At 49.5% G+C, this 26,193-nt stretch overlaps 4 protein-coding genes across 4 annotated transcripts; all 4 read left to right on the forward strand.

The window, feature by feature from the left end:
* The first annotated feature begins 4,162 nt into the window (after nt 1–4,162).
* Nucleotides 4,163–7,359, forward strand: LOC133273480 (gallinacin-4-like). Its single transcript, XM_061461825.1, has 3 exons — nt 4,163–4,343; nt 5,067–5,153; nt 7,229–7,359. The coding sequence occupies exons 2-3, from the start codon at nt 5,096–5,098 to the stop codon at nt 7,357–7,359; spliced, it is 189 nt and encodes a 62-aa protein (XP_061317809.1). The 5' UTR covers nt 4,163–4,343; nt 5,067–5,095.
* A 5,828-nt stretch (nt 7,360–13,187) lies between these two features.
* Nucleotides 13,188–21,421, forward strand: LOC133273092 (spheniscin-1-like). Its single transcript, XM_061461042.1, has 4 exons — nt 13,188–14,609; nt 15,634–15,746; nt 16,424–16,532; nt 21,177–21,421. Exons 2-4 carry the CDS (start codon nt 15,689–15,691, stop codon nt 21,187–21,189), a joined length of 180 nt encoding a protein of 59 aa, XP_061317026.1. The 5' UTR covers nt 13,188–14,609; nt 15,634–15,688; the 3' UTR covers nt 21,190–21,421.
* On the forward strand, nt 19,208–26,054 carry LOC133273094 (antimicrobial peptide THP1-like). Its single transcript, XM_061461044.1, has 4 exons — nt 19,208–19,360; nt 19,787–19,899; nt 20,573–20,687; nt 25,816–26,054. The coding sequence occupies exons 2-4, from the start codon at nt 19,842–19,844 to the stop codon at nt 25,826–25,828; spliced, it is 186 nt and encodes a 61-aa protein (XP_061317028.1). The 5' UTR covers nt 19,208–19,360; nt 19,787–19,841; the 3' UTR covers nt 25,829–26,054.
* LOC133273093 (ostricacin-2-like) lies at nt 23,538–25,323 on the forward strand. The gene is made up of 3 exons (XM_061461043.1): nt 23,538–23,654; nt 24,740–24,827; nt 25,193–25,323. The coding sequence occupies exons 2-3, from the start codon at nt 24,770–24,772 to the stop codon at nt 25,321–25,323; spliced, it is 189 nt and encodes a 62-aa protein (XP_061317027.1). The 5' UTR covers nt 23,538–23,654; nt 24,740–24,769.
* Nucleotides 26,055–26,193: the final 139 nt, after the last annotated feature.

Genomic DNA, 26,193 nt, shown 5'->3' on the forward strand with positions numbered 1-26,193 from the left:
CATGGGTTCAGCAGTAGCAGTCATGTTTTTCCTTTGTGGTAGCTGGTGCAGTGCTGTGTTTTGACTTCCAGCCTGGGAACAGTGTTGGTGAAGCAGATGTTTTCGGTTGTTGCTAAGTGATGTTTACCCTCACCTGCCAGGGAGGAGGAGAAGCCGGGAGGAAGCAGAGATGGGGTGCCTGACCCGGGCTAGCCAGGGAGGTATTCCATACCACAGCACGTCATGCCCAGGGGGGGTAACTGGGAGTTACCCGGAAGGACATGGGCTTCTGGGTGGGACTCGTTTTCTTGGCCGGTGGTATCGTATTCTCTTCCCTTGTTATTTTCTCTTATCATTGTTGTAGTTGATAGTAGCGGTGGTGATTTGTTGCTGGACTGTTCTTGTCTCAACCCGTAGGAGTTGCACGCTTTCGATCCTCCTCCCCATTCCTCTGGCAGTGGGGAAGGGGAGAGCCCCGGTGCGGGGGGAGACGGACACGGACCTCGATTGTTGTCAGCTCGGCACCACTCACTGGGAGAGTGAACAAGTTACCTGACTGCGTTTAAACCACGACAGTTCTTTTGGCGCCCAACGTGGGGCACGAGGGGTTGAGATAAGAACAGATCTGACTGGATTGATAGTCACTTGTCACAATGCTGATTTATTGGCTCTCAAGGTTGTTCCTCTTGATCTCACAGTTTCAGTATATCGTATCTTACGTCCATCCGGTATTTGCTGTATTAGTGTTTTTCAAGTGTGGGGCTTGGGCTAAGGTTTTTGTCTCATTGTACTTTATGGTAATGACTTGTAATACAATAGAATCATTGATCATGAAACTGATCTGGCTTATGTTCCCAGTGTGGTCACCACCTTTATACTTTGGGAGGTATATGATGGAGGTGCTTAGCAATTACACATCTTTTTTCTCCTTCTCAGGTGCTCAACCTGTGAAGGAGACATCCTTTTACCCTCCCAGTCGTCCCCCCAGACCATTTACATTTGAGAGTTTTGAATTTTTTGAATGGCCTTTTAATGCTGTTGAGACTTGTTTGCTGATGGTGATGGGAATCACCATGCTAACACGCATACAGAGTGTGTTTTGCCCACTACTGATTTCAAGAGTTAAGCAGATTCAGGTTTGGGTCTTGTCTGGGGTCAAACAACGATGTAGGAGGACCAAGAGATTTTCCCTGAGGCTGGACAGCCATGAGTGGCAGGGTGTGTGGGATAGTATGGGCAAGTATCTAGGTCAGTGGGCCCCTCCAGTACTTTGGAATTTCACTACCGAACAACTGCAAAATCCAGAAGAATTAGTAAAACACTTAAATGAGGTGTGTGGTCATTCTGGCCATACCAGAGATGGACAAATCATGGCAACATGCTGGAGGCTGAAATCAGCCTGACTGGGAGGGAATGGCAAAAGCACGCTATTGTGACTGGTCCAGAGGCTCCATGCATTCTCGGCATAGACTACCTCAAGAGAGGGTACTTCAAAGACCCAAAAGGGTACCGGTGGGCTTTTGGTATTGCTGCTTTGGAGACTGAGGAAATTGAGCAGCTGTCCACCTTGCCTGGTCTCTCAGAAGATCCCTCTGCTGTGGGGTTGCTGAAAGTTGAAGAACAACATGTGCCAATTGCGATCACAACAGTACACCGGCGGCAATAGGGATTGGTCCATGCACTAAGAAAATGATCTTTTCCTCTTGGTCTGTATGTATATGGATGTATATATATGGGAGAGCGATGGTGTATTGAAAATGTGGGATCTGAGCACGACGTGAATGGTATGGAATAAGGGGTGGATAATGTCCTGGGTTCAGCAGTAGCAGTCATGTTTTTTTTTCCTTTGTGGTAGCTGGTACAGTGCTGTGTTTTGACTTCCAGCCTGAGAACAGTGTTGGTGAAGTCGATGTTTTCGGTTGTTGCTAAGTGATGTTTACCCTGACCAAGGACTTTGTGAGGCTCATGCTCTGCCAGGGAGGAGGGGAAGCCGGGAGGAAGCAGAGATGGGGGCCTGACCCGGGCTAGCCGGGGAGGTATTCCATACCACAGCACGTCATGGCCGGGGTGGGGGGTGACTGGGAGTTACCCGGAAGGACACGGGCTTCCGGGTGGAACTCGTTTTCTTGGCCGGTGGTATCGTATTCTCTTCCCTTGTTATTTTCCCTTATCATTGTTGTAGTTGATAGTAGCGGTGGTGATTTGTGTTGTACATTGGTTGCTGGACTGCTCTTGTCTCAACCCGTAGGAGTTGCACGCTTTCGATCCTCCTCCCCATTCCTCTGGGAGCGGGGAAGGGGAGAGCCCCGGTGGGGGGGGCAGCCCTCGATTGTTGTCAGCTCGGCACCACTCACTGGGAGTGAGTGAACAAGTTGCCTGACTGGGTTTAAACCATGACACAGAGACAGGCAACAGAGGGTTCTCAGTGTCTGGAGCTAGGCCAGCAGCAACATGCTAATTCTGCTTTGCAGAACTATTACCCCAATAAGCCCCTGTTTTGCCAGCTGCAACACCTGAGTGTTGACAGGGTCACCACTTACAAGACCTTCATGCTCTTGGAGGTGCAGGAATTACAGCAGCACAGGACAGACACTGAAGAAAGCTTTAACCATGCCTAGGTTAGAATCACAGCCTAGAGGTCTATAAATACCTCTGCATTTAGAGAGAAATCATGACCAAATGTATTCAAGCTAAAATGGCAAATGTAACCAGGGCAATGTCTTCTGCAATTTAAGACTCTGTTCTGCTCCTCGCTGTGCTGAGAGGTGTAAATCAGAAGGAACTCTGCTGAAATCATTGCACCAACTTCTGACATTGTGAAGATCAGAATCCATCCATGGCTGAGCATGGAAAGACTCAGCAAGAGGAAACAGAGCTGATCTTCCAGCCTTCCTCTTCTTGATAGCCCATTTCCAAAAGGTCCCAGGGTCTAATCCTGCTGGGCACCAGACATGTCAGGCAGAAGGAGGCTTTCTTCTCTTTTCTACCTGAGATGCGTGCTAGAAAACATGCCACAGATCCACTACAGCACAGACTGCTTTCTCCTTGACTCTGGCAATATCACATTGGTCCAGAAGGCTGTGCTGTAAGACAGCAGGGACAGATCTATCATCTCCTCTAATGAAGGATTGCACAACATCTGTATCTGCCTCTGAACTGGTTGTCAGGCTCTGCCTACCGGCATCGCAGAACATGGAAGAGGTGCATTTGCAGCACTGTGCCAGACACACTTCTTTGGGGTCCCATGAGGCACCTAAAAACTGCCTTTTCTATCTTTTGTCCCTGTGTGTCTCAGCCTGGTGGCACCAATTTGCTTAAGCAGCATTATGTGACCCCTCAAACTAACTGAGGCAAGCTGGCATAGCCTTGCGGTCCTTTCCAGGCATATGGAATTGGGAGCATCCAAGCACATGACACCCCTTATTGTCTAGTCCTTGAAATAGGGAAGATAGATAGCACCTCTTGCTCCAGCGTCTCCTTCAGAAGGTAGATGAACGGCAGCAGAAGCTACAGAAGAATAAATGTAAACTCCTGCTCATGTCCGAGACCTTGCCATACAAACCCAATGCAAAGATTTAAAACACCTTATCATTGGGGTGGTTTGAGTAATTGTTTTCATAAATAGATATTTTTTAAATTGTCTTATATATGGTGCAGGAAGTTAGTACTGAAAGTGTTGCAAAAGTTAAAAAGAAAAAAAAACCAAAAAACAGAAACCAAAAAAAAACACCTTTTCCCTTTTTCCTTTTTAGAAAGGTTATAAGTATAATGTTATAGAATCACAGACTGGTTCGGGCTAGAAAGGACCTTAAAGCTCATCCAGTTCCAACCCCCTGCCACGGTCAGGGACACCTTCCACTAGACCAGGTTGCTCCAAGCCCCATTCAACCTGGCCTTGAACACTGCCAGGGATGGGGCAGCCACAGCTTCTCTGGGCAGCCTGTGCCAGGGCCTCACCACCCTCAAAAGGAAGAACTTCTGCCTAGGAGATCATCTCAATATGCTCTATATGGCACAGAAACCTTGAGGGAGCTGCTGTGGCCAAGCACATTGCACAAATGGAGGTGGCCCAAGGCAGTTTATGTGCAGCCCAACGCATTTCCCGAGGCGATGCTGCAATGTTTTGAAAGAAATACTTCGGTTCCTCACAGCAGGACAGTAACAGAGAGGTTTCATTGGACCTCCCCGATACTCCCTGAAGCTGTGGAGATTGTCTGATTGGCCACCAGAAGGCTCTGAACATCAAGCATCCTTCACCATCCTCCAGAAACAGCATAAAGCCAAGTTCTGCTCTTTCATCTTAATGCATCTGTGTGGCTGACACTGATCCAAGGGCTGTTCTACCTAGAGCTTCCTCTGACCTGGTAACAACTGAAATCTCATTATTGAGCCTTTCTTAAAAGTTCTCTCCTTCTTAAATGGGCTGGAGACTTTATATCATTCATGTATAGTTATGCTTCACTGTTATAGCCTTAACTGTGCAGTGACTCTGGTCTATCAAGAGTCAGTTCTAGAGAATTCAAAGATCGGTAATGGAGAAGGGTTTCTGTTGGCTGCAGGAGAAGAGCTGAGAGGAAATGCACAAACTTGGAAGTGTATCCTGGAAATCATGTAATTCTTGAGGTGAAGGAAAAGCAACAGCCTCTATGCAAGAATGGCACTTAATTGTGAAGGAACTTTTCTTGCCTTTTTAGTAGAAAAGCTTCAGAACACACATCATGTTGTTTTGTATAAATATAGCAAAAATTGTCTTAATTTTTCTTTATCAATTAACTGCTTTAACTTCCATAGGGCAAATAAAACTTATTGCAATGCATTGCCAAGTATCAAGCAATCAGGGAAAAATACCTGGTTAATTAATATGTTAATTCAAAAGGTATATAAAATTTTATTTCTCTATAAGGAAGTTTCTTCCTGTGCCATTCCTATGGAACCCTTGGAACAATAGACATTATTATGAAGAAAGTATGTAATACCACTTCTAGATAACGTCTGATCTTGAGGAACATTTCTGTATGTCACTTCTCAACCCTCTGATTGTGCAGAGACAACCCTCTTACTAACATCTTGGTCTCCTTTGTCTGTAGTTACAGAAGCTCCCAGTCCACCCTCTGCCATGAAAATCCTTTCCTTCCTCTTTGCTCTCCTCTTGGTGGTGTTTTACGGAGCTGCAGGTAAGGTTTAAATGAAGAGGAGGGGCTATATAGAAGGAGGCACTGGTGTCTTATAAAGCTCTGCAAGTGGCCAAGCTGCCTTCTGCAGAGAATCTTCACACAGATCATCAAAACTTGTTGGCAGATTATAGATGATGGATGAAATTAGCAGGCAAACACTTCAACCAGTGTTTCGCCCAACTTCAATTCAGTGCCTTTGCTACATATCTGAAAATCCAGTCTGAGTTGAAAGCACTAGGGATACCCCTAAAATTACCATTCAGCACCAGTGTTTTCCCAATTGAAGCTTGCAGACTCTTACACTTGGTCTCTGGGTCACCTTACAACAAACACTTATAGTCAGCTGTTCTTAAGCCACACAGAAAAAGAGTAGGTCCCATGCTCTCCAAACAGCCTTTGCTTCAGAACCTTGTACTTGGGGTGAGCAAGCAGAAGATCATGAGTTATGGTTGAAATGCTACTTGTGGCTTTCTCTTGGGGGAGAAACCTGTGCAACAGTAACTGGTGGTGTAAGGCTGTGCCTGTTCGGGAGGTGCTAAGAAGTCTGGAACACAAAACCCTCCTTATTGTCCAGAAAAAGGGCCTGCGTTTAAACACCATCCCTAAAATGGGATATCTACAGTGCAGGGCACTGCATGCACAGCCAAGTGGAGGCTTGGTGTTGATGTCTATGGGAAGAGGATGGAAAGTGCCCTCTGGGGGATTAAGGATGGGAAGATACTGTGATGAACTGCAGACCAGAATGTGGGAGAAATGTCATATATGCTTGCCTGGTTTTATTGTTACCTGGGCTTCTGCTTATTGAAGTTCTCATAGGCAGGACACTGGGCAAAGTGTTCCCTTGGCCTGTTTTATGTCCTTATTTCACCTACAGACACACACAGGGAACATTTGGGCTGTTTCAGAAGGACCTACCTTCTGAGTATACTACAGCAAGAAATGTATCTGTTAGAAAGTGTTTCTGAGAGCTGAGAGTGCTCTTCAATGCCCCACAGACAGACAGTTTGGGACCAGAAGAGTTTTATTCACCCTTCCCTGCACTCCTTTATTCCTGCCTGGAATTTTCTGGGTACTGCTGTGTGTGTATGCACCACACCACTCACGTGCTGTGAATCTAACACACCAGGGATGCATATGTACATACATAATATTCAGGGTCTCTTTGCTGGAACAAGCTCTGCACTTCCTGGATGTGCTGGACTGGGGTTGGATGCATGAGCTGTGAAACTGGAATTAACTGGTTCATGTGCAGTCAATCAGGTGCATCCAGAACGCATCAGCAAGCCAGGCTGCATCTTTATGAATCAACCAAACAGGCAACATGCTGCCTAATTAGAAGGCAGCTCCCTCGGGTAATTTTCACTGCTGACAACTAGCACTTTCATGGATAAAACCTGTTCTGGGAATAGCACAGGCTCGTGGCCATTCCTAAAAGGCGCTTTGAATGTGGATATCCTATTTTAATGGGGGAATTAAAAGAGGGTGAAAATTTAGCCATGTAGAACAGAGCAATGCCATGCTGCTCAGCCTCAGACCAAGAGGACAACACCTGTCATGTTGTCTTTAGTGGCATGGAAGTGGTTATTCTACATGCATTGTTGAACTTATCCATGTACTGGCGCCATCTACATAGACTGCCAGACACCAGGACCTGTTTTTGAGACATGGGTGAAATTTGTAAGGAGGAAAATAGGACAAATCTATGGAAATCCAGATGCACAGAAATCCTCATCTTTTTGCCCTAGAAGTGGCAGTCTCTCAGCTGAGCTTGTGCATCTCTCCTTAACTGTGACTTGTAAGACTTTAAGAGCTGGTTAAGTGTCTACTTACTGTTTTCTATCAGGTTTCTGGTGTCTGTCCCTAAAATATGACTTCCTAAGGGTTCCTAGGCTTGGAAACACAGTTCTTATATCTCAAGAAGGAATTATGGCATTTGTGTGGTTTTCAACCCTCCTCCTCCGAGGGTTGCATTAGGACTGCCATGACTTTGGGCACCATTTTGCCATGGTGTCAGCTCATGGGAATTAGAAAAATGCAAAATCCCAACAGAAACAACTGTGTCCTGCTTTTTACAGGCTTTGCAAAACCTACAGGACCTTTTATGCGATGTGGATATCGTGGGACTTTCTGCTACCCCGGGATATGCCCTCGGGGCAACATTTACCTGGGAGTATGTCGTTTGGGACATTCTTGCTGTAGATGGTGAGTTTAGGATTTAACTGGGGCAAAGATTACTTCCTAAATTTTCAGTTAATTCATATTAATGTGGATTGATTTTCCCCATTGACGCAAGCATGAAAACCCTGAAATATTCTTTCCTTTGTGTAGGTTGTAGTGTGGCTACTTGCAGAGGATCTCCAGTGATATGGAGACGATCGCTTTTTACACCGCTGGACTCAGGGAACCATTGTACTGGCCATTATTCACCATTATTCTTTCAATAAAGCAAGAACTGGGGAGGCTGTGTGGCTGCCATGTGTGGTGGTGTCATTCATTTCTCTAGAAGTGTTATTTTCCTTTAGGAATTTGAACAAGAATTCTGAAATCAGGTGGAGCTTGGAGTCCCCTGCTGTGACCAAAGCTGGGGTTAGTGACCATTTCTATATGAAACATATAAGTCTTCTCCAGTGTGGTGCTTCATAGCACTTCTGCTCTGAAAAGTGGGTTCCCACCTCTTGCTTTCAGATCTGGTAACAGCATCCTGTGTCATTATAGGAGCAAATAAGGGCACACTGAGCAGCACAAAAGCAAGCAGGTGACCCCATTTTCAAATTTGAAGCCTGGTTTTACCTTTGGTTATTCTGACTGTCATAAATTTGAAATAAATCTGCAAACTGTATATCTGTTGCAGTAGCAAATGAGGAGATCACAGTTAGACCTAAGACATGGCTTGAGGCAATTAGACAACATGTACTAAAGGTTAACATTCCTGCTACTTCAATCCTTCCTCTTGCAAGAGGTTTCTCCTGTCCTCTCCTGAGCCCCAATAGAAAAATCAGAAGGGGACGGCTGCTCAGTGAGCTCCTGTCTCTGGAGCTGCTCCTGCATGGTCAGGAGCATCCTTCTGCAGACAAATTAGCCTTCATGGCTGTGACCAGTAAATGGTTTTATGCCCTGAGACTATCTATAAGGGCAGAGCTCATGCATGTACAGTCAAACCCAGCCTCCGAAGCAGGGCAACCTCAGCCTGTTCCATGTGCTCACACTGTCTCCTGAGTCATAGAATCACAGAATGGTTTGGGTTGGAAGGGACCCTGAAGCTCATCCAGTTCCACCCCCCTGCCATGGCCAGGGACAATTCTCACTAGACCAGGTTACTCCAAGCCCAGTCCAACCTGGCCTTGAGCACTGCCAGGGAATCCATCCCTGGAAGTTCTGTCCAGCTATTGCCAGGGATGGAGCCAAGGCCAACGAGCACTGTGCCAGAATAACCTTTCTGGCACATCAGTCTGGATGTAACCACCCTTTCCCACAAGCAGAGGGAATTTAATAGTAAACATGACCAGCCTGAGATAGCTGCTCTTATGGGACATTGTTGTGGGTAAAGGGAATACCTGTATCTATCAACAGCAGTGGGAGCTGACCTCAGCTTTCACATGGTCTGTGTGAAGTGTAGCACTCATGAATGCTCAGCAAAGGTAGGAGCAGTAATGGTTGGCTTGTAAGAGAAACAACCAACCCAAGTGCTACACACAAGCAGCTGACTTGAAGCCTCGAGTCTGCCATTAGTTGCAGAGCACCTGGCCTCCCTTCAAAGCAGATGTTTGTGCAAATGAGCCTGCCACCATTGAAACCACAGCCTTGAGAAGGGCAGGAAACCAGGCCAACAGCCACCTTGCAGGGATTGCCCTGGATGGAGACGTGAGGAAGTTGCCAAGTGGAACCAAACCAGCATTTTACAGTTGATGTCCTAAGAAGTTTTGCACAACCCATGGTCGGTGAGTGTTTCTTTCACAAACTGGAATGGCACAAGATGTTTTACTCAAGGTCTGAGGACTTTGCAGGGAGCATTCAGCCCTTGTTATTTTAGATTCGGCTCTGGAGATAAGCCAGTGTCAGTAGCCAGCATCATGCTGTATCATCATGCTGTATCAGCACGCTGTTCACTCACCGCCACAAATAGCTGCCCTTGCATTTATCACAGGGGAATGGCTTCAAGAGCCAGCTTACAGTAAAATACAGTCTGACAGCTCATTACTACGATCCATGCTGCACCTCTTGCTTCTTACCCCAATTTCATCTCCCCATCAGTCTATGTATGTCTGAATTCATCTCACAGCTCTCACCAGGAGGTAGAGAGACTGGAATGGGAAATACCAGACAGATAGCATCAGAAGTGGTAGAGTGGGACTGTCCATGCCATGACCATATATGCAAGGTATGTAGCAGCTAAATCTCCTTTCAGATGCACATCAAGCCTGGGTGAAAATGGCTGGTCATACAGAATCACAGTGTGTGCCCCTAGGACTCTGCTACACTCCCCAACAGTATTCCCCAAGGTCACTCTTCCAGCACAGTCCCTGTCTCTCTGCACAGGTCTGATAGAGGACACTGGTTCATAACACAGAGGCATGAAGAACAGATCTGCTCACCCCAGTTCCCCCAGCAGTCCTCTTTGCACATGAAGTTTCACTGGAGGAGACAGATGCTCCCAGCACCTTACTGGGGGCACAGCAGTGCTCACAGCACTGCCTGGGTCTCTTATTTCCATGGTACTTTTGTTCAGACATGGCTGCCTGGTGTGGACAGACAGAAAAAGGGAAAAAGCTTTGACCCATTTCATATCTGCTGAGCTGTCATGGCATTAAGAGCCACAGGAGGTGATCGGTTGGAAGCAGTGCATCTGGTGGTCCGGCTCCTCATGGAGCTTCGTTAAGGTGGCAGTTAACTACATCTCTGTGTTGCTGCTCTGTAACACATAAAATAGCTCTGTTTTGGGGTGGTGGAGTTAATAAGAAGCTGTCCTGAGTGCCCTGACCACCATGGCAGAGTAGCACTGACTGCCACGTGATCCCCATGGAGACAGACCTGCACATACTTTGCGCAATTTCCCTCACTGGAGAGAGAAATCAGAGCAGGAAAGAGCAATGAAATATGAGAGAGCATATGAAATACGGCAGGAGGGTTGGAACTTGATGATCTTAAGGTCCTTTCCATCCCAATCCATTCCATGATTCTGTGCTGAGGAGTTTGGATAAAAGATATATTCATGTAGAATTCAGCAAATATGCATTATGCATGGTGTGCTTTTAACATATATACACATACACGTGTATGCTCAATAAGTCTGCCACAAGGCTGAAAAAGTATGTGAAGATGGCACCAGCAATACGTGGAGAGCCAATAAAGGGTTACAAACAGCAAACTCTAAACACAACAAAGTCACAATTAAAGGCTGTCATTCATGGGGTTGCCAGTTGGACGGAGATGTCATCCCATGTGGCATCCTCCCAGTTATTTTCAAGCGAAGCATTGAGAGCACGCTTCACTCAGGGGGAGGAATACAGAGCTCCTTTGTGTTGTGAAAGCAGATTGCCTGCCAAGGTCTAACGAACAGGGATGCAGTGTGTCCTAAGACATGTCCAGCAAACCACAGCCTGGATGGCCCTTACGCAAGGTGGGATGACACAAGAGCCTGGGCTGGAGGCCTGAGAATCCTTCTCAGAGGTGTCAGAAGAGGAAGCTGATGCTTCTTTTTCTCTGGCAGGGGGAGAAACAGGAAAAGGAGCTTTTAGGCTGGACATTTTGAGGTGTCAGCCATCCCAAGGGACATCCCAAGCAAAGGCTGCCACCATTCTGCTGCTGAGATCCAAAAGGCTGTGGGAAGCTCTTATTCCTGGGCTGCCAAGCACATCCTCCTGGTCACATCTGCTCCTGGGCAGGCTGTCCCCTCTCCTCAGTCCTGTCCTTGTGCTACACGACACACAGACAAGGACCCTACTGATCATCTCTGCCTCCTTTCTCTTCTCCCCAGAGCTGTGAACCCGCCAGCAGCTCTCAGCCATGCGGATCCTGCCTCTCCTCTGTGCTTTTCTGCTGCTGATGCTCCAGGGAGTAGCAGGTAAGAAATATGTTGGGGGATGTAGAGGGCTTGTCCTTCAACAGTATTTCGTAGGGAAGATTTTCCAGCTGGGTCACGTGTGACTTCTCCTGGTTGCTGTGGCATCATCTCGGGGGTCTCTCACATCCCATTCCTTTAAGGAGAGTCTCCTACTGCAGGTTCTGTAGCTGGGATGGGAGCTGGGACCTTGTAACAAACTCTTGTGCTCCACAGACAAGGATTTGCTGCCTTCCTCATGCCTCCTGGCCCTTGCCTTTCTGAGTCAGCAGCCCTGGGCAAAGCAGTCATGATGGAGAGGAGGAGGAGGAGGGAGGGAGGCAGATCCTGCTCCCACCCTCGGAGTCCTCCCTTGTGCCAGAAGGGATGCAGCAAACATGTTGGAGAGACTGTTCTTCAGGCTGCTGAGGGATGGTAGAGAGTATTACCCATCCAAGCGCCATAAACATCACCTTGATTTCTGCTGCAGATGCATTTGTGGCAGGGGACAACTTGGCCACGCAGGGACCGGGGGCTGTACTCAGCATCTCAGCCAGGCCATGCTGAAGGTCTCTTTCTGCCCTCTGCAGGGAAGACCCTGTCTCGGGGATCACCCCAGGACTGTGAGCGCCGTGGGGGCTTCTGCTCTCATGGGTCGTGCCCTCCGGGGATCGGTCGCGTTGGCCTCTGCTCTGAGCATGAGTTCTGCTGTCGGAGGTAGGTTCAGGGCTGCCCACTGGGGTTAGAGGTGAGGCTGCTGGGGACAGAGGGGCAGAATATGCAGCCCAACACATGGGGTACATCCTGGAGCCCTCACTGGGGGCAGGCACTGCCAGATCTTTCTTCCTGCAGCCGATGGTATCCTTGATGGGCTCCCGACTTCCTGCTGCCGATATCCAAGCAACAGTCTGAGACCAGCCCGTGTCCTCACAGCGTGCTCGGGGAGATGCTGTGTGGAGGCACTGAACACCACTGGGAGCAGCAGCAACCCTGGATAGATGGACCATGGTCCTGTGGGAATTCCCTTACCCAATGTCCCCAATACAAGGTGGTGGTTGGCATTCCCACTGTGAGATGTGTGTGTGTATCTGTCCTCAGGGAGCGATGTGCGGGCATGCATCTCTTTTCTGTGTGCAGAGAAGGGCAGAGAAGGCAGGATGAATTCCTGATAGATAGGTACCCACATACACACAACCCACCCTCATCTACCCGTTCTTCAAGCTGGCCCAAGCCACAGCAGCATGGAAAACTCTGGGACCTCAGCACCAGCCTTCTCTCTCAGGAAAGGCATCGCTACACCTCACATCCCAGGTCAGGGATGGAGGGTTGATGTGACCCTCTATCTTCAGTGGGTGCCTGCTGGTTATCCACTGGGTCCCAGTCTGGGGCAGGAGTCCATGTGGTGCTGTTTCACAGGACATGTTGCTCTGGTGGCCTTGGGTGCATCCCCAGCTGTGGTACCTGAGTGCATGGCACTGGAGGGTCTTGTGGAGTGCAGAGGTAGAAGGAGATGTGGGAGAAATCATTTTGCCCCTAAGGATACAGAGACTGATGTGGGTCACTTGAGAGCTTGGGATTGTGTTCGGGGTCAGTGCTGCGGGGGTAGGTTCAAGTCTTGTGGCTGGGGGGTTCAGGAGCCCAGTTGGGTCAACATTGTGGGTGAGGCTTGGGGCAGATCGATGATGCTTAGCTCAGGGGGACCATGGTGGTGACCCCTGCACTGCCATGGGCAGTCACCATGGCATTGTCAGGTGATAATTCCACTGCCCCCAAGCAGGGAGAAAGGCAGGCGGGAGGGGACTGAGAGCAGTCTTGGGCATTGGGTACCTTTGTGGCATGGACCATGCCAAGATGTCAGCTGTAGGTTAAAGTCCAGGGCTACATCAGCAGGGCCATGCTGCAGCCCTGGTGGGGTCCAGAAGAAGATCCCCAACTCAAAGGAGCTGGGCAGGGGGTGGCCCCAGACATGGCCTCCCTGCAGTGTGGGCTGGAAGCCCTCTCCAAACCATGACCAGCATCCCTTGGCTGTGCTGGCCCTGGACTGGTCCTTGGTACCAAACCTCCAGGAGTGAGGATGCTCCTAGGACCCTTACACTCACAGACCCCAACACGGACACCCAAACCTACTGCTATGGATTGCTGCTCGGAGGAGAGCTCCATCACGTGTCTCTTCAATAGATGACACCAGGCCATCTGGTATGATACATCATTTGTCTCATGATGTATCCTACCTCAAGACCCTTCGTTCTCTCCAGGATCCAGCTCGCAGAGCTTTGGTCTGTCCAGGCAGCAGACCAGCACTCTTGGTACTCTCTCCCATACCCAGTGCTCTGGTTTGAAGTTTGCTAGGAGACTGCACAACCATGCAGACACACCATAGGCAGACTGCTTGTATAAAAGAATAGTTAGAAATAAAGTTTACTGGGAATATAGGACAGATTATGGTGATCAGATGCAGGGCACAGCCAGAGAAGCACAGTGAGCAGCAGCTGGCTTACATGAGCTTGGCCTCTTTCATCACTTGCTTCTCTATTTCTCATTAACTGTTCTTCCAAGACCCACCTTGATCTTTACATTTCCCATAATTCCTATAAATCACGAAACTCTTGAGCAAACCCACATTTCCAAGGCCTGATATTAAGTCCTATTCACCATCAATAGACTCCCTTAGCTTGCAAACCTTTACACAGAGACTTCTTTCTTTTGAACCACGTTTGTGGGTTGTGTACCAGGAACGACAGTTTTAGGAGCAGTCAATTAAGACAGAATTAGGTGAGCTGTGTTCTCACTTGATCACCTTCCTCTATCCAGTCTTTGTTTAGATGAGTAGCCATGAGAAAGGTAGCCTTATACTTGCCATTCCTGGCATGTCGAATGAAAATCATCTTGACAAGGGTGAAGCTGTTTGTGTGATGTTAAAAGAGGAGAAAATTAAAACACTTAGCACGATTCTGCATGTCACACACTATCTGTATATTAAGTGGACTGAGACAAAAGAGAGAGATATAATTTACCTTTTTACAGACTGGCTGCTACTGGTGTGTACACCAACCAGCCTGCTTTGTCCATCCACGCAGTCCCTGCCCACCCCGTGTGCCCGCTGTGCCGCAGGGTGTCACAAGATGTGTTGCATGAGGATAACGGTGAAGACTGCAAAAGCCCCAGGAGGCACCTCAGCCTCTCCCACTACAGCAGGGAGGGACAAGGTGCAACCCCATCTCCCGTAAGACGATGGGTCACTTTGGGATTGGCCAAGGGGAGATGTGTCAGCAGGAATAAGTGCACGTCCCACCTGCCAGTAGTGGTATAAGCCCAGGGCGTTTGTCCCAAGTGGCATTCCCTGATCCCAAGGGCATCGGGTCAGGAGCCATTCCTGTTGGGTTTGTTAGTGCTTGAACACCAAGACCTTCATCAGGTAGGTAAGTGTGGGGTCTATTCCTGGGCACCTCTCTCTTTCTACTGCATCTCTCTTGTTGGCTTCTGAAGCTTTCTAAATGACACTGCTGGAAGTATCCATGCATATCATGAGGCCATCTGAGCTTTCCAAGAAGGAGCACTAATTGTCTGTATGAGTAAGTGAGCATCAGAACTCATAGCTATCTAAAAGCAAAACTGGGTTCCCTGACTTCAACTGGGACTGGAAATGTGTCTTGAGGCTTGAAGGTCCCTGGCAACTGGGGCACATGGTGACTGTCCTGGGCAAAGCAGGGAGATGCTATTGATACAGCAATACAGAGATTTTCCATTCTTTCAGGCTTACGTTAACTTGGAATGTGGATTTTTATTGCTCATTCTGTTCATTCACCAGGAGCCTCCCTCACCAAGTGCTGGCATCTCTGCATACAAGCATTCACCTCAACTCCTGAATGTGGGTCAGTTCTTGACCCCCAGTTTTACTGTTGGCATTGCCATTGAGTGTTGTCAGGAGCATCTCCTGATAGTCAAACTGTCTCTTTTTGGGTTCTTTGGTAAGAAGAGGCAGAAGTATGAGGGTAAATGCTCTAGCAATGCAGCTGGTCTGGTAACTACATTTGAAAGTCTGTCCTGGCTCACCCGTGGCTCTGTTTCTCCACAAACATATTTAGTAATCCTCAAGAGATAAGTGTTGGATACATATTACCTGAGGGAGTACAACTTAAAAAGGGAAATATTCTGCATTTTCCACAACTTTAAATATTGTTTTCCTTACAAGTGCAATGGTCAGGAATTACTTCTCCCATGTGTCCTTTAAGAAAATACAAAGAGAAAAGTGAGCAATAAGGTGATGGAACAACATCAGCTGGATTGCCCAACAGGCCAATACTTCCTCAGCTGCTGTCAGCAGAGCCAAAAGGCACGTATCTGAAAGGCATCCTTCAGAACAGGCCACAGTAAACATCATCCTCTGTTACCCGGGACAGCCCCTCTGCAATGTGGCATCTTGCTGTGCGCTGTCATCCCCAGGAGCTTTGGTGTCTCCCCTCAGCAGCCCTGTGAAGACTCAGGACAGGCGTCAGCCATGAAGATCCTGTACCTGCTCTTTCCCCTCTTGCTCCTGCTGGTCCAGGGTGCTGCAGGTGAGAAGGGATGAGGGGAGATGGGGTGGGCTGTGAGCCCCCATCGGTGGGGTCCCCCATGTCCTGGGAAGTGACCACCTCTGTCAGAGACCAGGTGGCCAATGGTTCTGTGCTTGCCTTTTAGAGCTCGTGTGTGAAAAGCCATGCAATGGCTTAGATCTGGGTGCATTTACAGTGATCATTTGCACTGGGTGTGGAAGACTCCAGCCCAGAGAAGGGGCTTGTCTGCTTCTTATCCTGAGTGCCCCAAAGCCCTGTTCCCACCATGCATGACCCCTGCAAGGGCTGGGCAAGGGTTTTCCATCACAGGTCACTCAGAGGCAAGGCACAGCCAGGACAGGGATGTGGGATGCAAGGAACACCCGGCTTGCCAGCTCTCCTGGTTCAGGTAGTGGTGGACATGCAGGGGGCTCACATGCAGTGGGGAGCCAGCACGGCTCCTCCTCAGCCTCATGCTGGTGCTGCTCAGTGCCTGCTCTTGTGTGCACCCACACTGGTGTGAAAGAGCCCTTGTAGGTGAGACACCTGGGTATGGAAGTTGTGGCTGTGGTGATGCTGAATTAGGGACTGTGTATTGCCCTGAAATGCATGAGGAGTGTCAGCCCTTCTGCCACCACACATTGCTCTCCCAGATTGTCACTTTAATGGTTTCATGTGTATCGTTCCCATTGAAACAGGAAGCCGGATGAGGTGCAGAGAGAAAAGGGGATACTGCGCTTTTGGACGCTGCCGTTACCCTGCAGTAACTATTGGATTGTGTTCAAGATCTGAAGTATGCTGCAAAAGGTATGGTGTAGATCCCTGGTTGAGGAAAGGGTTTTTTCCTATGTCCACAGAAATATCTGTCAAATATTTCTTTCTAACCTATCTATGGCATATACTGTACTTTAAACATTTATACATATATGTATACCTATATACATTTCTGTTTTGAGGAGGAGGCCCAAAAATGAAGGGAAAAGCCCTGGTGGGTTTGGACCTGCCCTGGGTGCTGAAGGAGCCAAGGTCACCCAGCACCTCCCCACTCTCCTTCAACTCCATGAGACTCATTTGGGCTTTGCAGAAAGCTCTCCCAAGTCTGCAGAGAATGAAGCATTCACTGTCCTTAGGCAGCATGATCTTGGGTTTGCTTCATCTGCACAGAGCTGGAGTTAGAGCTGCCTACACTAAGATAAAATGGGTCCAAACTCTGCAGCAAGGACTGAACCTTGCCTCTGTTGAGTCTGATCCTCCCGCACCATAGACTTGCTTGTCTGGGCAGGAGAGGTGGAAGATACAAGCAAGTTACAGTGGGTGACGTGCTTTTATGCTTTCTTTGTAGTGTCTGGGACTGAGCCCCTGAACCCCATGAGCAGGACGTCCCCCTCGCTTCTGGCTCCTGGCACCACCTCCTGACGTCCTCTCCGCTCCCCACCTCTGCCGCCCCCGGGGCTGTGACAGCAGCAGTGGAAGCACTGCTCCTGCTGGGTGCCCGTGTGCTGGGGACATCCCAACACGGAGCCGGTGCTGCTGGGGCAGAGGCTGCTTTTCCCGGCTTGAATAAAGACGAGCAGTTTGGCATTGCAGTGGGTGGGACGTGTGCCTGTTCTTGTGGCGCAGGGTGTGCTGTGCTGGCTCCCTATGGGGTGCCAGTGGGGTAGTTGAAGACCAGCCCGTAACTCAGAACCACGCAGCTGCTTGCTCCCAGAGGGATGGGGAGGAGAGTCAAAAGAATGTAAATCCCATGGGTTGAGATAAGAACAGTCCAGTAAATTAGGTATAACACAAACCACTGCTGCTACCACCAATAATAATAATGATAAGCAAAACAACAAGGGGAGAAATATAAAACTAAAAGGGCAAAAGGAAAAGAAAACAATAGACACAAGTGATGCACAAAACCATTGCTCAACACCTGCCAACCCAGCAGTGATCTGGGCCTTCCAGGTGATTCCCCCCAGTTTCTATGTTGGGCACGACATGCTGTGGTATGGAATACCCCTTTGGCTAGTTTGGGTCAAGTGTCCTGTCTCCGCTTCCTCCCGGCTTTCCGTGTCCTTCCTCACTGGCAGAGCATGAAAGCCTGAAAAGCCCTTGATCAGGTTAAGCATTACTGAGCAACAGCTAAAACATCAGTGTGTTATCAGCACTATTCCCAGTCTAAAGTCAAATACACAGCACTGCACCAGCTGCCAAGAAGGAGGTAAATAACTGTTAGGGCTGAAACCAGGATGTGTGGTGCTGGGTTGGAGCAGGGTAAAGTGCCTGGGGATGCTGGGGTTGTCTTTGCGGATGCTCTTTCCTGGCAGTGATGTGGGGATGCTCTTGGCCTGGCAGTCCTGTAGGCAGGGTGGTTGCTGTGGATGTGATAAAGCTGCTGTGCAGATGCTCCCTCCTGGGAGTGGAGCCCTGTTGTGGCTCTGCTGGCCATGAGTGCCCCTTGTCCCTATCAGCCATGGCTTCATGTGCAGGGCTGTGCTGGGTGTGTGTCCCTTGGGGGTCATGGCCAGGGTTGCCCACTCTACCTGTCCTGTGGCCCTGTTGCTTCTCCTTGTCCTTGCTGTGTGTTGTGTTGGAACAGTGCTGCCCTGCACCCCATTCCACCAAGCAGGAGGAGGAATACATATGGGAGCAACTAGTGATTCTGGCTTCTTCAGTGAAGGCTTTCCTTTCTAAGATGAAAAAGCCTTTGCTGTTATTGCTTTCCTGAACTGAGAGTTCAGTGGGGGATGCTCAGATCACCCCTGCCTGCTGTGGCCTTTCCTTCACCTGTGTTCACCTCTCATTGAGCCTGCAGCAGGCACCACCTCACCCTTCATCTCTGCAGTGCAAAGCACCAGGGGATCCTTGGCCCAAAACATCTTGAACCAGACTGATGGTGGCGTGAGCAGCCACACCTCATGAGTGTCACCTCCTGAGGCAGACAGGAAAGGAAGGGAAAGAGGACAAAAAAGAGAAGGAATGTCTTTTATCTAGAATACAGGAACTTTGATCTTCACTGTCATGTGCTGGATGACTGATTTCGTGGTAGTGAGTTGAGAGATGGGCATCGTTCATCACCTGATACAGGTGTATTCTTGCAGCAGTTAATGTGTTATTTCTGAACCCAGAAAACTCCTTGAACTCAAGTGAGAGGTAAAGCTTTCCTCAGAGTGTATGAATGTGAGCAGGTTTCCAATATCCAGCACGATCTTGCACTTGTCAAGCTCTCTGATTATTCATATCATCACAAAACGAGAGGACCGAAAAATGAAACCTTTTCCTCATTACTGCTGTACCCTGAAGCAACCAGCCTGCTTTGTCCATCCACGCAGTCCATGCCCACCCCATGTGCCCGCTGTGCCGCAGGGTGTCACAAGATGTGTTGCATGAGGATAACGGTGAAGATTGCAATAGCCTCTGCCATTGCAGCAGGAAGGGACAAGGTGCAACCCCATCTCCCGTAAGATGGGTCACTTTGGGATTGGCCAAGGGGAGGTGTGTCAGCAGGAATAAGTGCACGTCCCACCTGCCAGTAGTGGTATAAGCACAGGGTGTTTGACCCAAGTGGCATTCCCTGATCCCAAGGGCATAGGGACAGGAGTCATTCCTGTTGGGTTTGTTAGTGCTTGAACACCAAGACCTTCATCAGGTAGGTAAGTGTGGGGTCAATTCCTGGGCACCTCTCTCATCAGCTCCTGAAGCTTTCTAAATAACACTGCTGGAAGTATCCATGTGTATCCTGAGGCCATCTGAGCCTTCCAAGAAGGAGCACTAACTGACTGTATGAGTGATTATCAGAATATCTTTAAATATTGTTTTCCTTACAAGTGCAATAGTCAGGCATTACTTTTCCCATGTGTCCTTTAAGAAGATACAGAGAGAAAAGTGAGCAATAAGGTGATAGAACAACATCAGCTGGATTGCCCAACAGGCCAATACTTCCCCAGCTGCTGTCAGCAGAGCCAAAAGGCACGTATCTGAAAGGCATCCTTCAGAACAGGCCACAGTAAACATCATCCTCTGTTACCCGGGACAGCCCCTCTGCAATGTGGGATCTTGCTGTGCGCTGTCATCCCCAGGAGCTTTGGTGTCTCCCCTCAGCAGCCCTGTGAAGACTCGGGACAGGCGTCAGCCATGAAGATCCTGTACCTGCTCTTTCCACTCTTGCTCCTGTTGGTCCAGGGTGCTGCAGGTGAGAGGGGATGAGGGGAGATGGGGTGGGCTGTGAGCCCCCATCGGTGGGGTCCCCCATGTCCTGGGAAGTGACCACCTCTGTCAGAGACCAGGTGGCCAATGGTTCTGTGCTTGCCTTTTAGAGCTCGTGTGTGAAAAGCCATGCAATGGCATAGATCTGGGTGCATTTACAGTGGTCATTTGCACTGGGTGTGGAAGACTCCAGCCCAGAGAAGGGGCTTGTCTGCTTCTTATCCTGAGTGCCCCAAAGCCCTGTTCCCACCATGCATGACCCCTGCAAGGGCTGGGCAAGGGTTTTCCATCACAGGTCACTCAGAGGCAAGGCACAGCCAGGACAGGGATGTGGGATGCAAGGAACACCCGGCTTGCCAGCTCTCCTGGTTCAGGTAGTGGTGGACATGCAGGGGGCTCACATGCAGTGGGGAGCCAGCACGGCTCCTCCTCAGCCTCATGCTGGTGCTGCTCAGTGCCTGCTCTCGTGTGCACCCACACTGGTGTGAAAGAGCCCTTGTAGGTGAGACACCTGGGTATTGAAGTTGTGGCTGTGGTGATGCTGAATTAGGGACTGTGTATTGCCCTGAAATGCATGAGGAGTGTCAGCCCTTCTGCCACCACACATTGCTCTCCCAGATTATTGTTCTGACTGTTTCTCCGTACATGATTTTCTATAGCACTGGGAAAAGAAGAGAAATGCCTACGAAAAAAGGGAGCCTGCTTTATTGGGGGCTGCCGTTTCCCCTATAAATATGTGGGAAGTTGTTCAGCATTCAGTCACTGCTGCAAATTGTAAGTCCTGGAAACAGTTTGCTCTATTTGTTCTATTATTATTGTCTTCCAAGCCAGCTCCTGGTTCACGTGCTCATATATTCATACTCATGGCAAAAAACAGGGAAACAAGGGAGAATTCCTTGTGGACTTGGACATGGCTGCTGGGGGACTGAAGGTGTCCAAGGGCAGCTGGTGCCTCCTCTTCTTCACCCCCACAATTCTTGCCCACTGCCAGTATAGAAAGCTCATCTGTGTTGTCTGAACAAGCAGACTATCCTCTGGGCAGCGTGAGGAACAGGGTCCTCCTCCTCATGGCTCTAAAGACCTGTGGTGCCGAGGCTGCCTCCAGTGAGGAGAGCACAGGCCCAAGCCAAACGAAATGACAGGTTTACACCTGTGTGGTTCTTACCTCTATGCACTTCCTAGTCATAAGAGTGGAGGTGGGAGAGAGAGGCAGGTGGAAGCAAGTTACAGTGGGTGATGTGCTTGCGTGCTTTCTCCATACAGGATCTGGGGCTGAGCCCCTGAACCCCATGAGCAGGACGTCCCCCTCGCTTCTGGCTCCTGGCACCACCTCCTGACGTCCTCTCCGCTCCCCACCTCTGCCGTTCCCCGGGGCTGTGACAGCAGCAGTGGAAGCACTGCTCCTGCTGGGTGCCCGTGTGCTGGGGACATCCCAACACGGAGCCAGAGCTGCTGGGGCAGAGGCTGCTTTTCCCGGCTTGAATAAAGACGAGCAGTTTGGCATTGCAGCGGCTGGGACGTGTGCCTGTTCTTGTGGTGCAGGGTGTGCTGCGCTGGCTCGCTATGGGATGCCAGTGGGGTGGTGGCAGGAGAAGCCCCTGGGGATGCTGGGGATCACTACTGGGTCTGTCCCCAGGGAGGTGCTTGCTTGGGGCCCTGGAACTGCTGGGCTGCCAGCAGTGCTGGTGGGAGGTGCTGGAGGATTCTGGGGGTCCCTGCAGCCCCAGTAGCAGGTCCCAGACAGGGCAACACAGTAATGTCAACCCAGGGGTGTACCCATGTCCCCAGGCTGCATATTGCCTTCTTCTCCGACAGCAAAGGGAAATTTTCAAATAGAAATCGAGTTCATTTATGGCACCTGGGTGGGCAATACTCTCTACCACCCCTTAGCAGCCTCCAGAAGAGGCTCTCCAACAGGTCTTCTGGCTCACTCCTGGCACAAGGTGGGACTCTGAGGGTGGAAGCAGGATGTGCCTTCCTCCTACCTCCTCTCTAGCAGGGCTGTTTTCCCTAGTGCTGACTTGGAAAGACATAGGCCAGGAGATATGGAGATGGTGGCAAAACCTTATCCCTGCAGCATGAGAGCCTTTTACAAGGTCCAAGCTCCACCCCCCCACTGCAAAACCTGCAGCAGACACCTTTCCTTATAGACATGGGGTGTAAGGCACCCCAGGGCAGATGCCACAGCAACCAGGAGATGTCACATCTGGCTCATGATCTCAGTGGAGAAAAAATAAACACCTGCACCAAAAGATTTATCTTCCGTCTTGACTTTTTTAACCTGCATTGTGTCTATAAGGAAACTTCATTATATACTGGGAAACTTTACTGTAGCATCAGATAAATCCTACATTTTTCCATACACTTCATTGATTCACATCTTACGTGCTGTTCCTTGGAGCATCAGGAAGAGAGCTCAGAAAGACCAGTCAAACAGTCCCTTTTCCTGTTTACACCACCCACCCACACCCCTATCCTGAGAATAGGAGGCATCACTTTCTTCTTCTGATACCTCTGTGAAGGATTCCCAGGCCTCCAGCCCTGGGTCTCATGTCACCCTGCCTTGCAGAAAGAGCCCTTCAGTGTTGTGGTTTGCTGTACACGTGGGGACACATGCACACACACATTCTGCATCCCTGCTCATTAGAAACCAGCACCAACTGCTGCTGTACCACAGACCACATCTTTTTCTGCTTCTCTTCAAGTAGCTCTCTGGTAAAACCCAAGGTCAATCTTCTGGGCAGGTGGGCCCTCTGCTTCTTCCACCTTTTGTGTGTTTGTTATCTTGCCACTGTGACTTGACACCTCAATGGCATGCAAGGAGAAAGGCCAAGAGGCCAGGATCCACGACCAAAATCCCCAACATCTAACCTCTTGGAGCTGGGGAGACCAAATTTCTCTTACAAACACCTTCAGAGGCAGTTGCCAAGTCAGGCATGCGTTACAGCAGCCTTCTGCCTAGCAAGGACTGCCTCTTCTCCAGTTGCATGTGTGGCATCAGATGCATTGGATCCTCAAGCAGGGCCTACATCCCTATTTCTTCACCTTGGATAGCTTTAGGAGGAGATGCAGGTTTGTTGGATCATCTGTTTTACAGACCTTAACGTGTATCTTGCTGCTACTCTCACTTTATCTAAATAATCACTAGAGAGACAGTGTTATGCTTATCAACTTTGATGTGTCAGGTACACAGACATCTTGTCCCAGAAGAAGGTGTTCCTGCAGTATCTAAAGGTGGGAGGGCTTTCAATACTGTGCGTGTTCTTGCACATCACACGCTACCTGATTATACAATCAGATGAGAAGAGACAAAGTAGCACTCCCTTCTTCTGGGGCTGATGCTGCTGTCTGCATCAACCTGTTACTTCATCCATCCCAAAGATTTCTCATCAAGCCACCACAGGCGCTGCGCTCACTGTGCCATAGGGTGTCACAAGATGTGTTGCATGAGGATAACGGCGAAGATTGCGACAGCCCCAGGAGGCACCTCAGCATCTCCCACTGCAGCAGGGAGGAACGAGGTGCAACCACATCACCCTCGCACAGAGGGAAGCTTTGGGATTGGCCAAGGGGAGATGTGTCAGCAGGAATATGTGCAAGTCCCACCCACTGGCAGCAGTGTAAAACCAGGGTGTTTTGGGCAAAGTGATACTCCCTAATACTTCTGGGTGCAAGTGATTCCTGGTGGATTGTTTCAGCCTGTTGCTTCCTTGGTGGACTCTGAATCAAGACCTTCATCAGGTAGGTGACTGTGGAGTCTTTTCCAAGCTGGCCACGCATTCAGCTCCTCTGTGCGCATCCATCTTCCCAGAGCTGTACATGACAAACTGATCATAAACAAGTGTCAGAGCTGCATGGGAAAGAGAATAAAACCCCCTCATATGAGGAGGGACCTGAGATCTGTGAAAATGGGGACTTTCCTCAGCAGTAGGAGATCTCTCATAATTTCAAGTTTTCAGTTGACTCAAAAGTTGTCTGATTCCATTTCTGGCCACCAACACACTTCCCTGTCCCCTTGCTTCTCCCTGGGTCTGTGCTGCACAGGTCAGGGACAGTGAGTGTGGAGCTGGAGAGTGTCCTTGCAGAAAGCTTGGGAATGGTCTTGAGTTGAGGATGGGCACTTCCAAGCTGAGCTGGGAGGACTTTCCTGAGCCCAGGGAAGCAGTGGTGATTGGGCAGGGTGTTTCGGGCAGCCAAGTCTGGACTGACAGAAGTGATGGAGAGTGCTGGCTAATGCATGGATTCTCCAGGCACATGCATTTCCCTACGTTCTGGAGTCTGGTTTGGTTATTGGCATGGTACTGAGTGCTGGCACAGTATCACCTCATGGGCAAACCTTCTCTGCTCTGGCATTTATTAAGAAGAGGCAGAAGAGAGAGAGCAAATGCCCTAGTGCCCATCCTGGTCTGTGTTGTAAGGTGTATTTTGTGTCACCCCTTGACCCTGTCTCTCTGGAAAATTCTGCCCAGGGGACAAATACATGCCCTGCAAAAGTGAGGGACTATAACATATGGGAAAAAAAAAAAAGTATTCTTTTTCCTTATAACCCGAGTTTCAGTGAATGTTGTTTTGAGTAAAATGGCAAATACTAGCCATCAACCAATGCCTTGAGAAAAACATCAGGAACTGATGAAGAAGATGAAACTCTGGATTGTCCAACAGGCTGGTGCTTCCCAAAATGCTCCAAGAATACACGAGAAGTTGCAGTTATTGGTACCATTATTCTCTCTTTTTGTTGGAGATTGTGCTTCTGCTTTTTGGGTGACCATATGCGCCCAGACTCGTCCATGTCCTTTCTGTGTTGTTTTGATGTGTCCTTTCTGCAGCCCTGTGAAGACCCGACCGAGGTATCAGCCATGCGGATCCTGTACCTGCTCTTCCCCTTATTCCTCCTGATGGCTCAGGGTGCTGCAGGTGAGAGTGGAAGAGAGGAGATCGGATGGAATGTGAGCTCCCATTAGTGGGGTCTTGGGAAGTAACCGGATTTGTCATATATATATATATAACATTTGGGAGGGAGTAACTCTAATGAATGGTTGAGCAGCTGAGGAGCCAGCACAGCAGTTGCTGTACCTCACACTGGTCTTTCCCTATGAGTTTCCATGCATGTGCACATGCTGCTGCAGAAGATAACCTCCTACTGGGGAGGTAAAGGTGTTGGTTTTGGTGGCCGGTGCATGTAGGATACTGAGACACAGTGGCAGTATCAGGCTCTCTGGAACCAGGCACATATTTTGGTCATCTCATACTCACGTTTTTTGATCTCTTTCACTGTGCAGGATCCTCCCTGGCTCCAGGAAACAAGGCACAATGTCTTCGACAAAAAGGCTTCTGTGCAGTTTTTAAGTGCCCCTTCCCCTTTGTCATCAGTGGGCTCTGTACAAAGTTCTCATTTTGCTGCAAGAAGTAAGTTGTGTTATTAGAAATGATGATGTGATGGCAGGAAGAGTCACTGGTGTGTTTAAGCACTATGACTAGATAACAGCACAGTGCTGCACATGCATATAAAGCACAGCCCGAGGGAGAAAAAGAAAGATGCTTGGACCTGCCCTGGGTGGTGCTGAAGGAGCCCAAGGTCACCCAGCACCTCCTCATTCTCCTTCAGCTCCATGAGACTCATGCAGGCTTTGCAGGAAACTCTCCCAAGCTAGGAGAGAGCGAAGCATTCACTGTCCTTAGACAGCATGACCCTGGGTTTGCTGCATCTGCATAGAGCTGGAGTTAGAGCTGCCTACACTAAGATAACGCTGGTCCAAACTCTGCAGCAAGGACTGAACCTCACCTCTGTTGAGTCTGGTTCTCCTGCACCATAGACTTGGTTGTCTGGGCAGGAGAGGTGGGAGAGAGTGAGAGGGAAAGTAAGTTATGAGGGGCGACGTGCTTTTGTGCTTTCTCCATACAGGATGTGGGGCTGAGCCCCTGAACCCCATGAGCAGGACGTCCCCCTCGCTTCTGGCTCCTGGCTCCTGATGTCATCTCCTCTCCTCACCTCTGCCGCCCCCCGGGGCTGTGACAGCAGCAGTGGAAGCACTGCTCCTGCTGGGTGCCCGTGTGCTGGGGACATCCCAACACGGAGCCGGTGCTGCTGGGGCAGAGGCTGCTTTTCCCGGCTTGAATAAAGACGAGCAGTTTGGCATTGCAGCGGCTGGGACGTGTGCCTGTTCTTGTGGCGCAGGGTGTGCTGTGCTGGCTCCCTATGGGGTGCCAGTGGGGTGGTGGCAGGAGAAGCGCCTGGGGATGCTGGGGATCACTACTGGGTCTGTCCTTGAGGATGCTCTTT

Source organism: Pezoporus flaviventris, unplaced genomic scaffold (genome assembly GCF_033815535.1).
Source record: "Pezoporus flaviventris isolate CSIRO_AGI_PZ_B2104156 unplaced genomic scaffold, CSIRO_AGI_Pfla_v1 ptg000031l, whole genome shotgun sequence".
In the NCBI taxonomy this organism is placed as follows: Eukaryota; Metazoa; Chordata; class Aves; order Psittaciformes; family Psittacidae; genus Pezoporus; species Pezoporus flaviventris.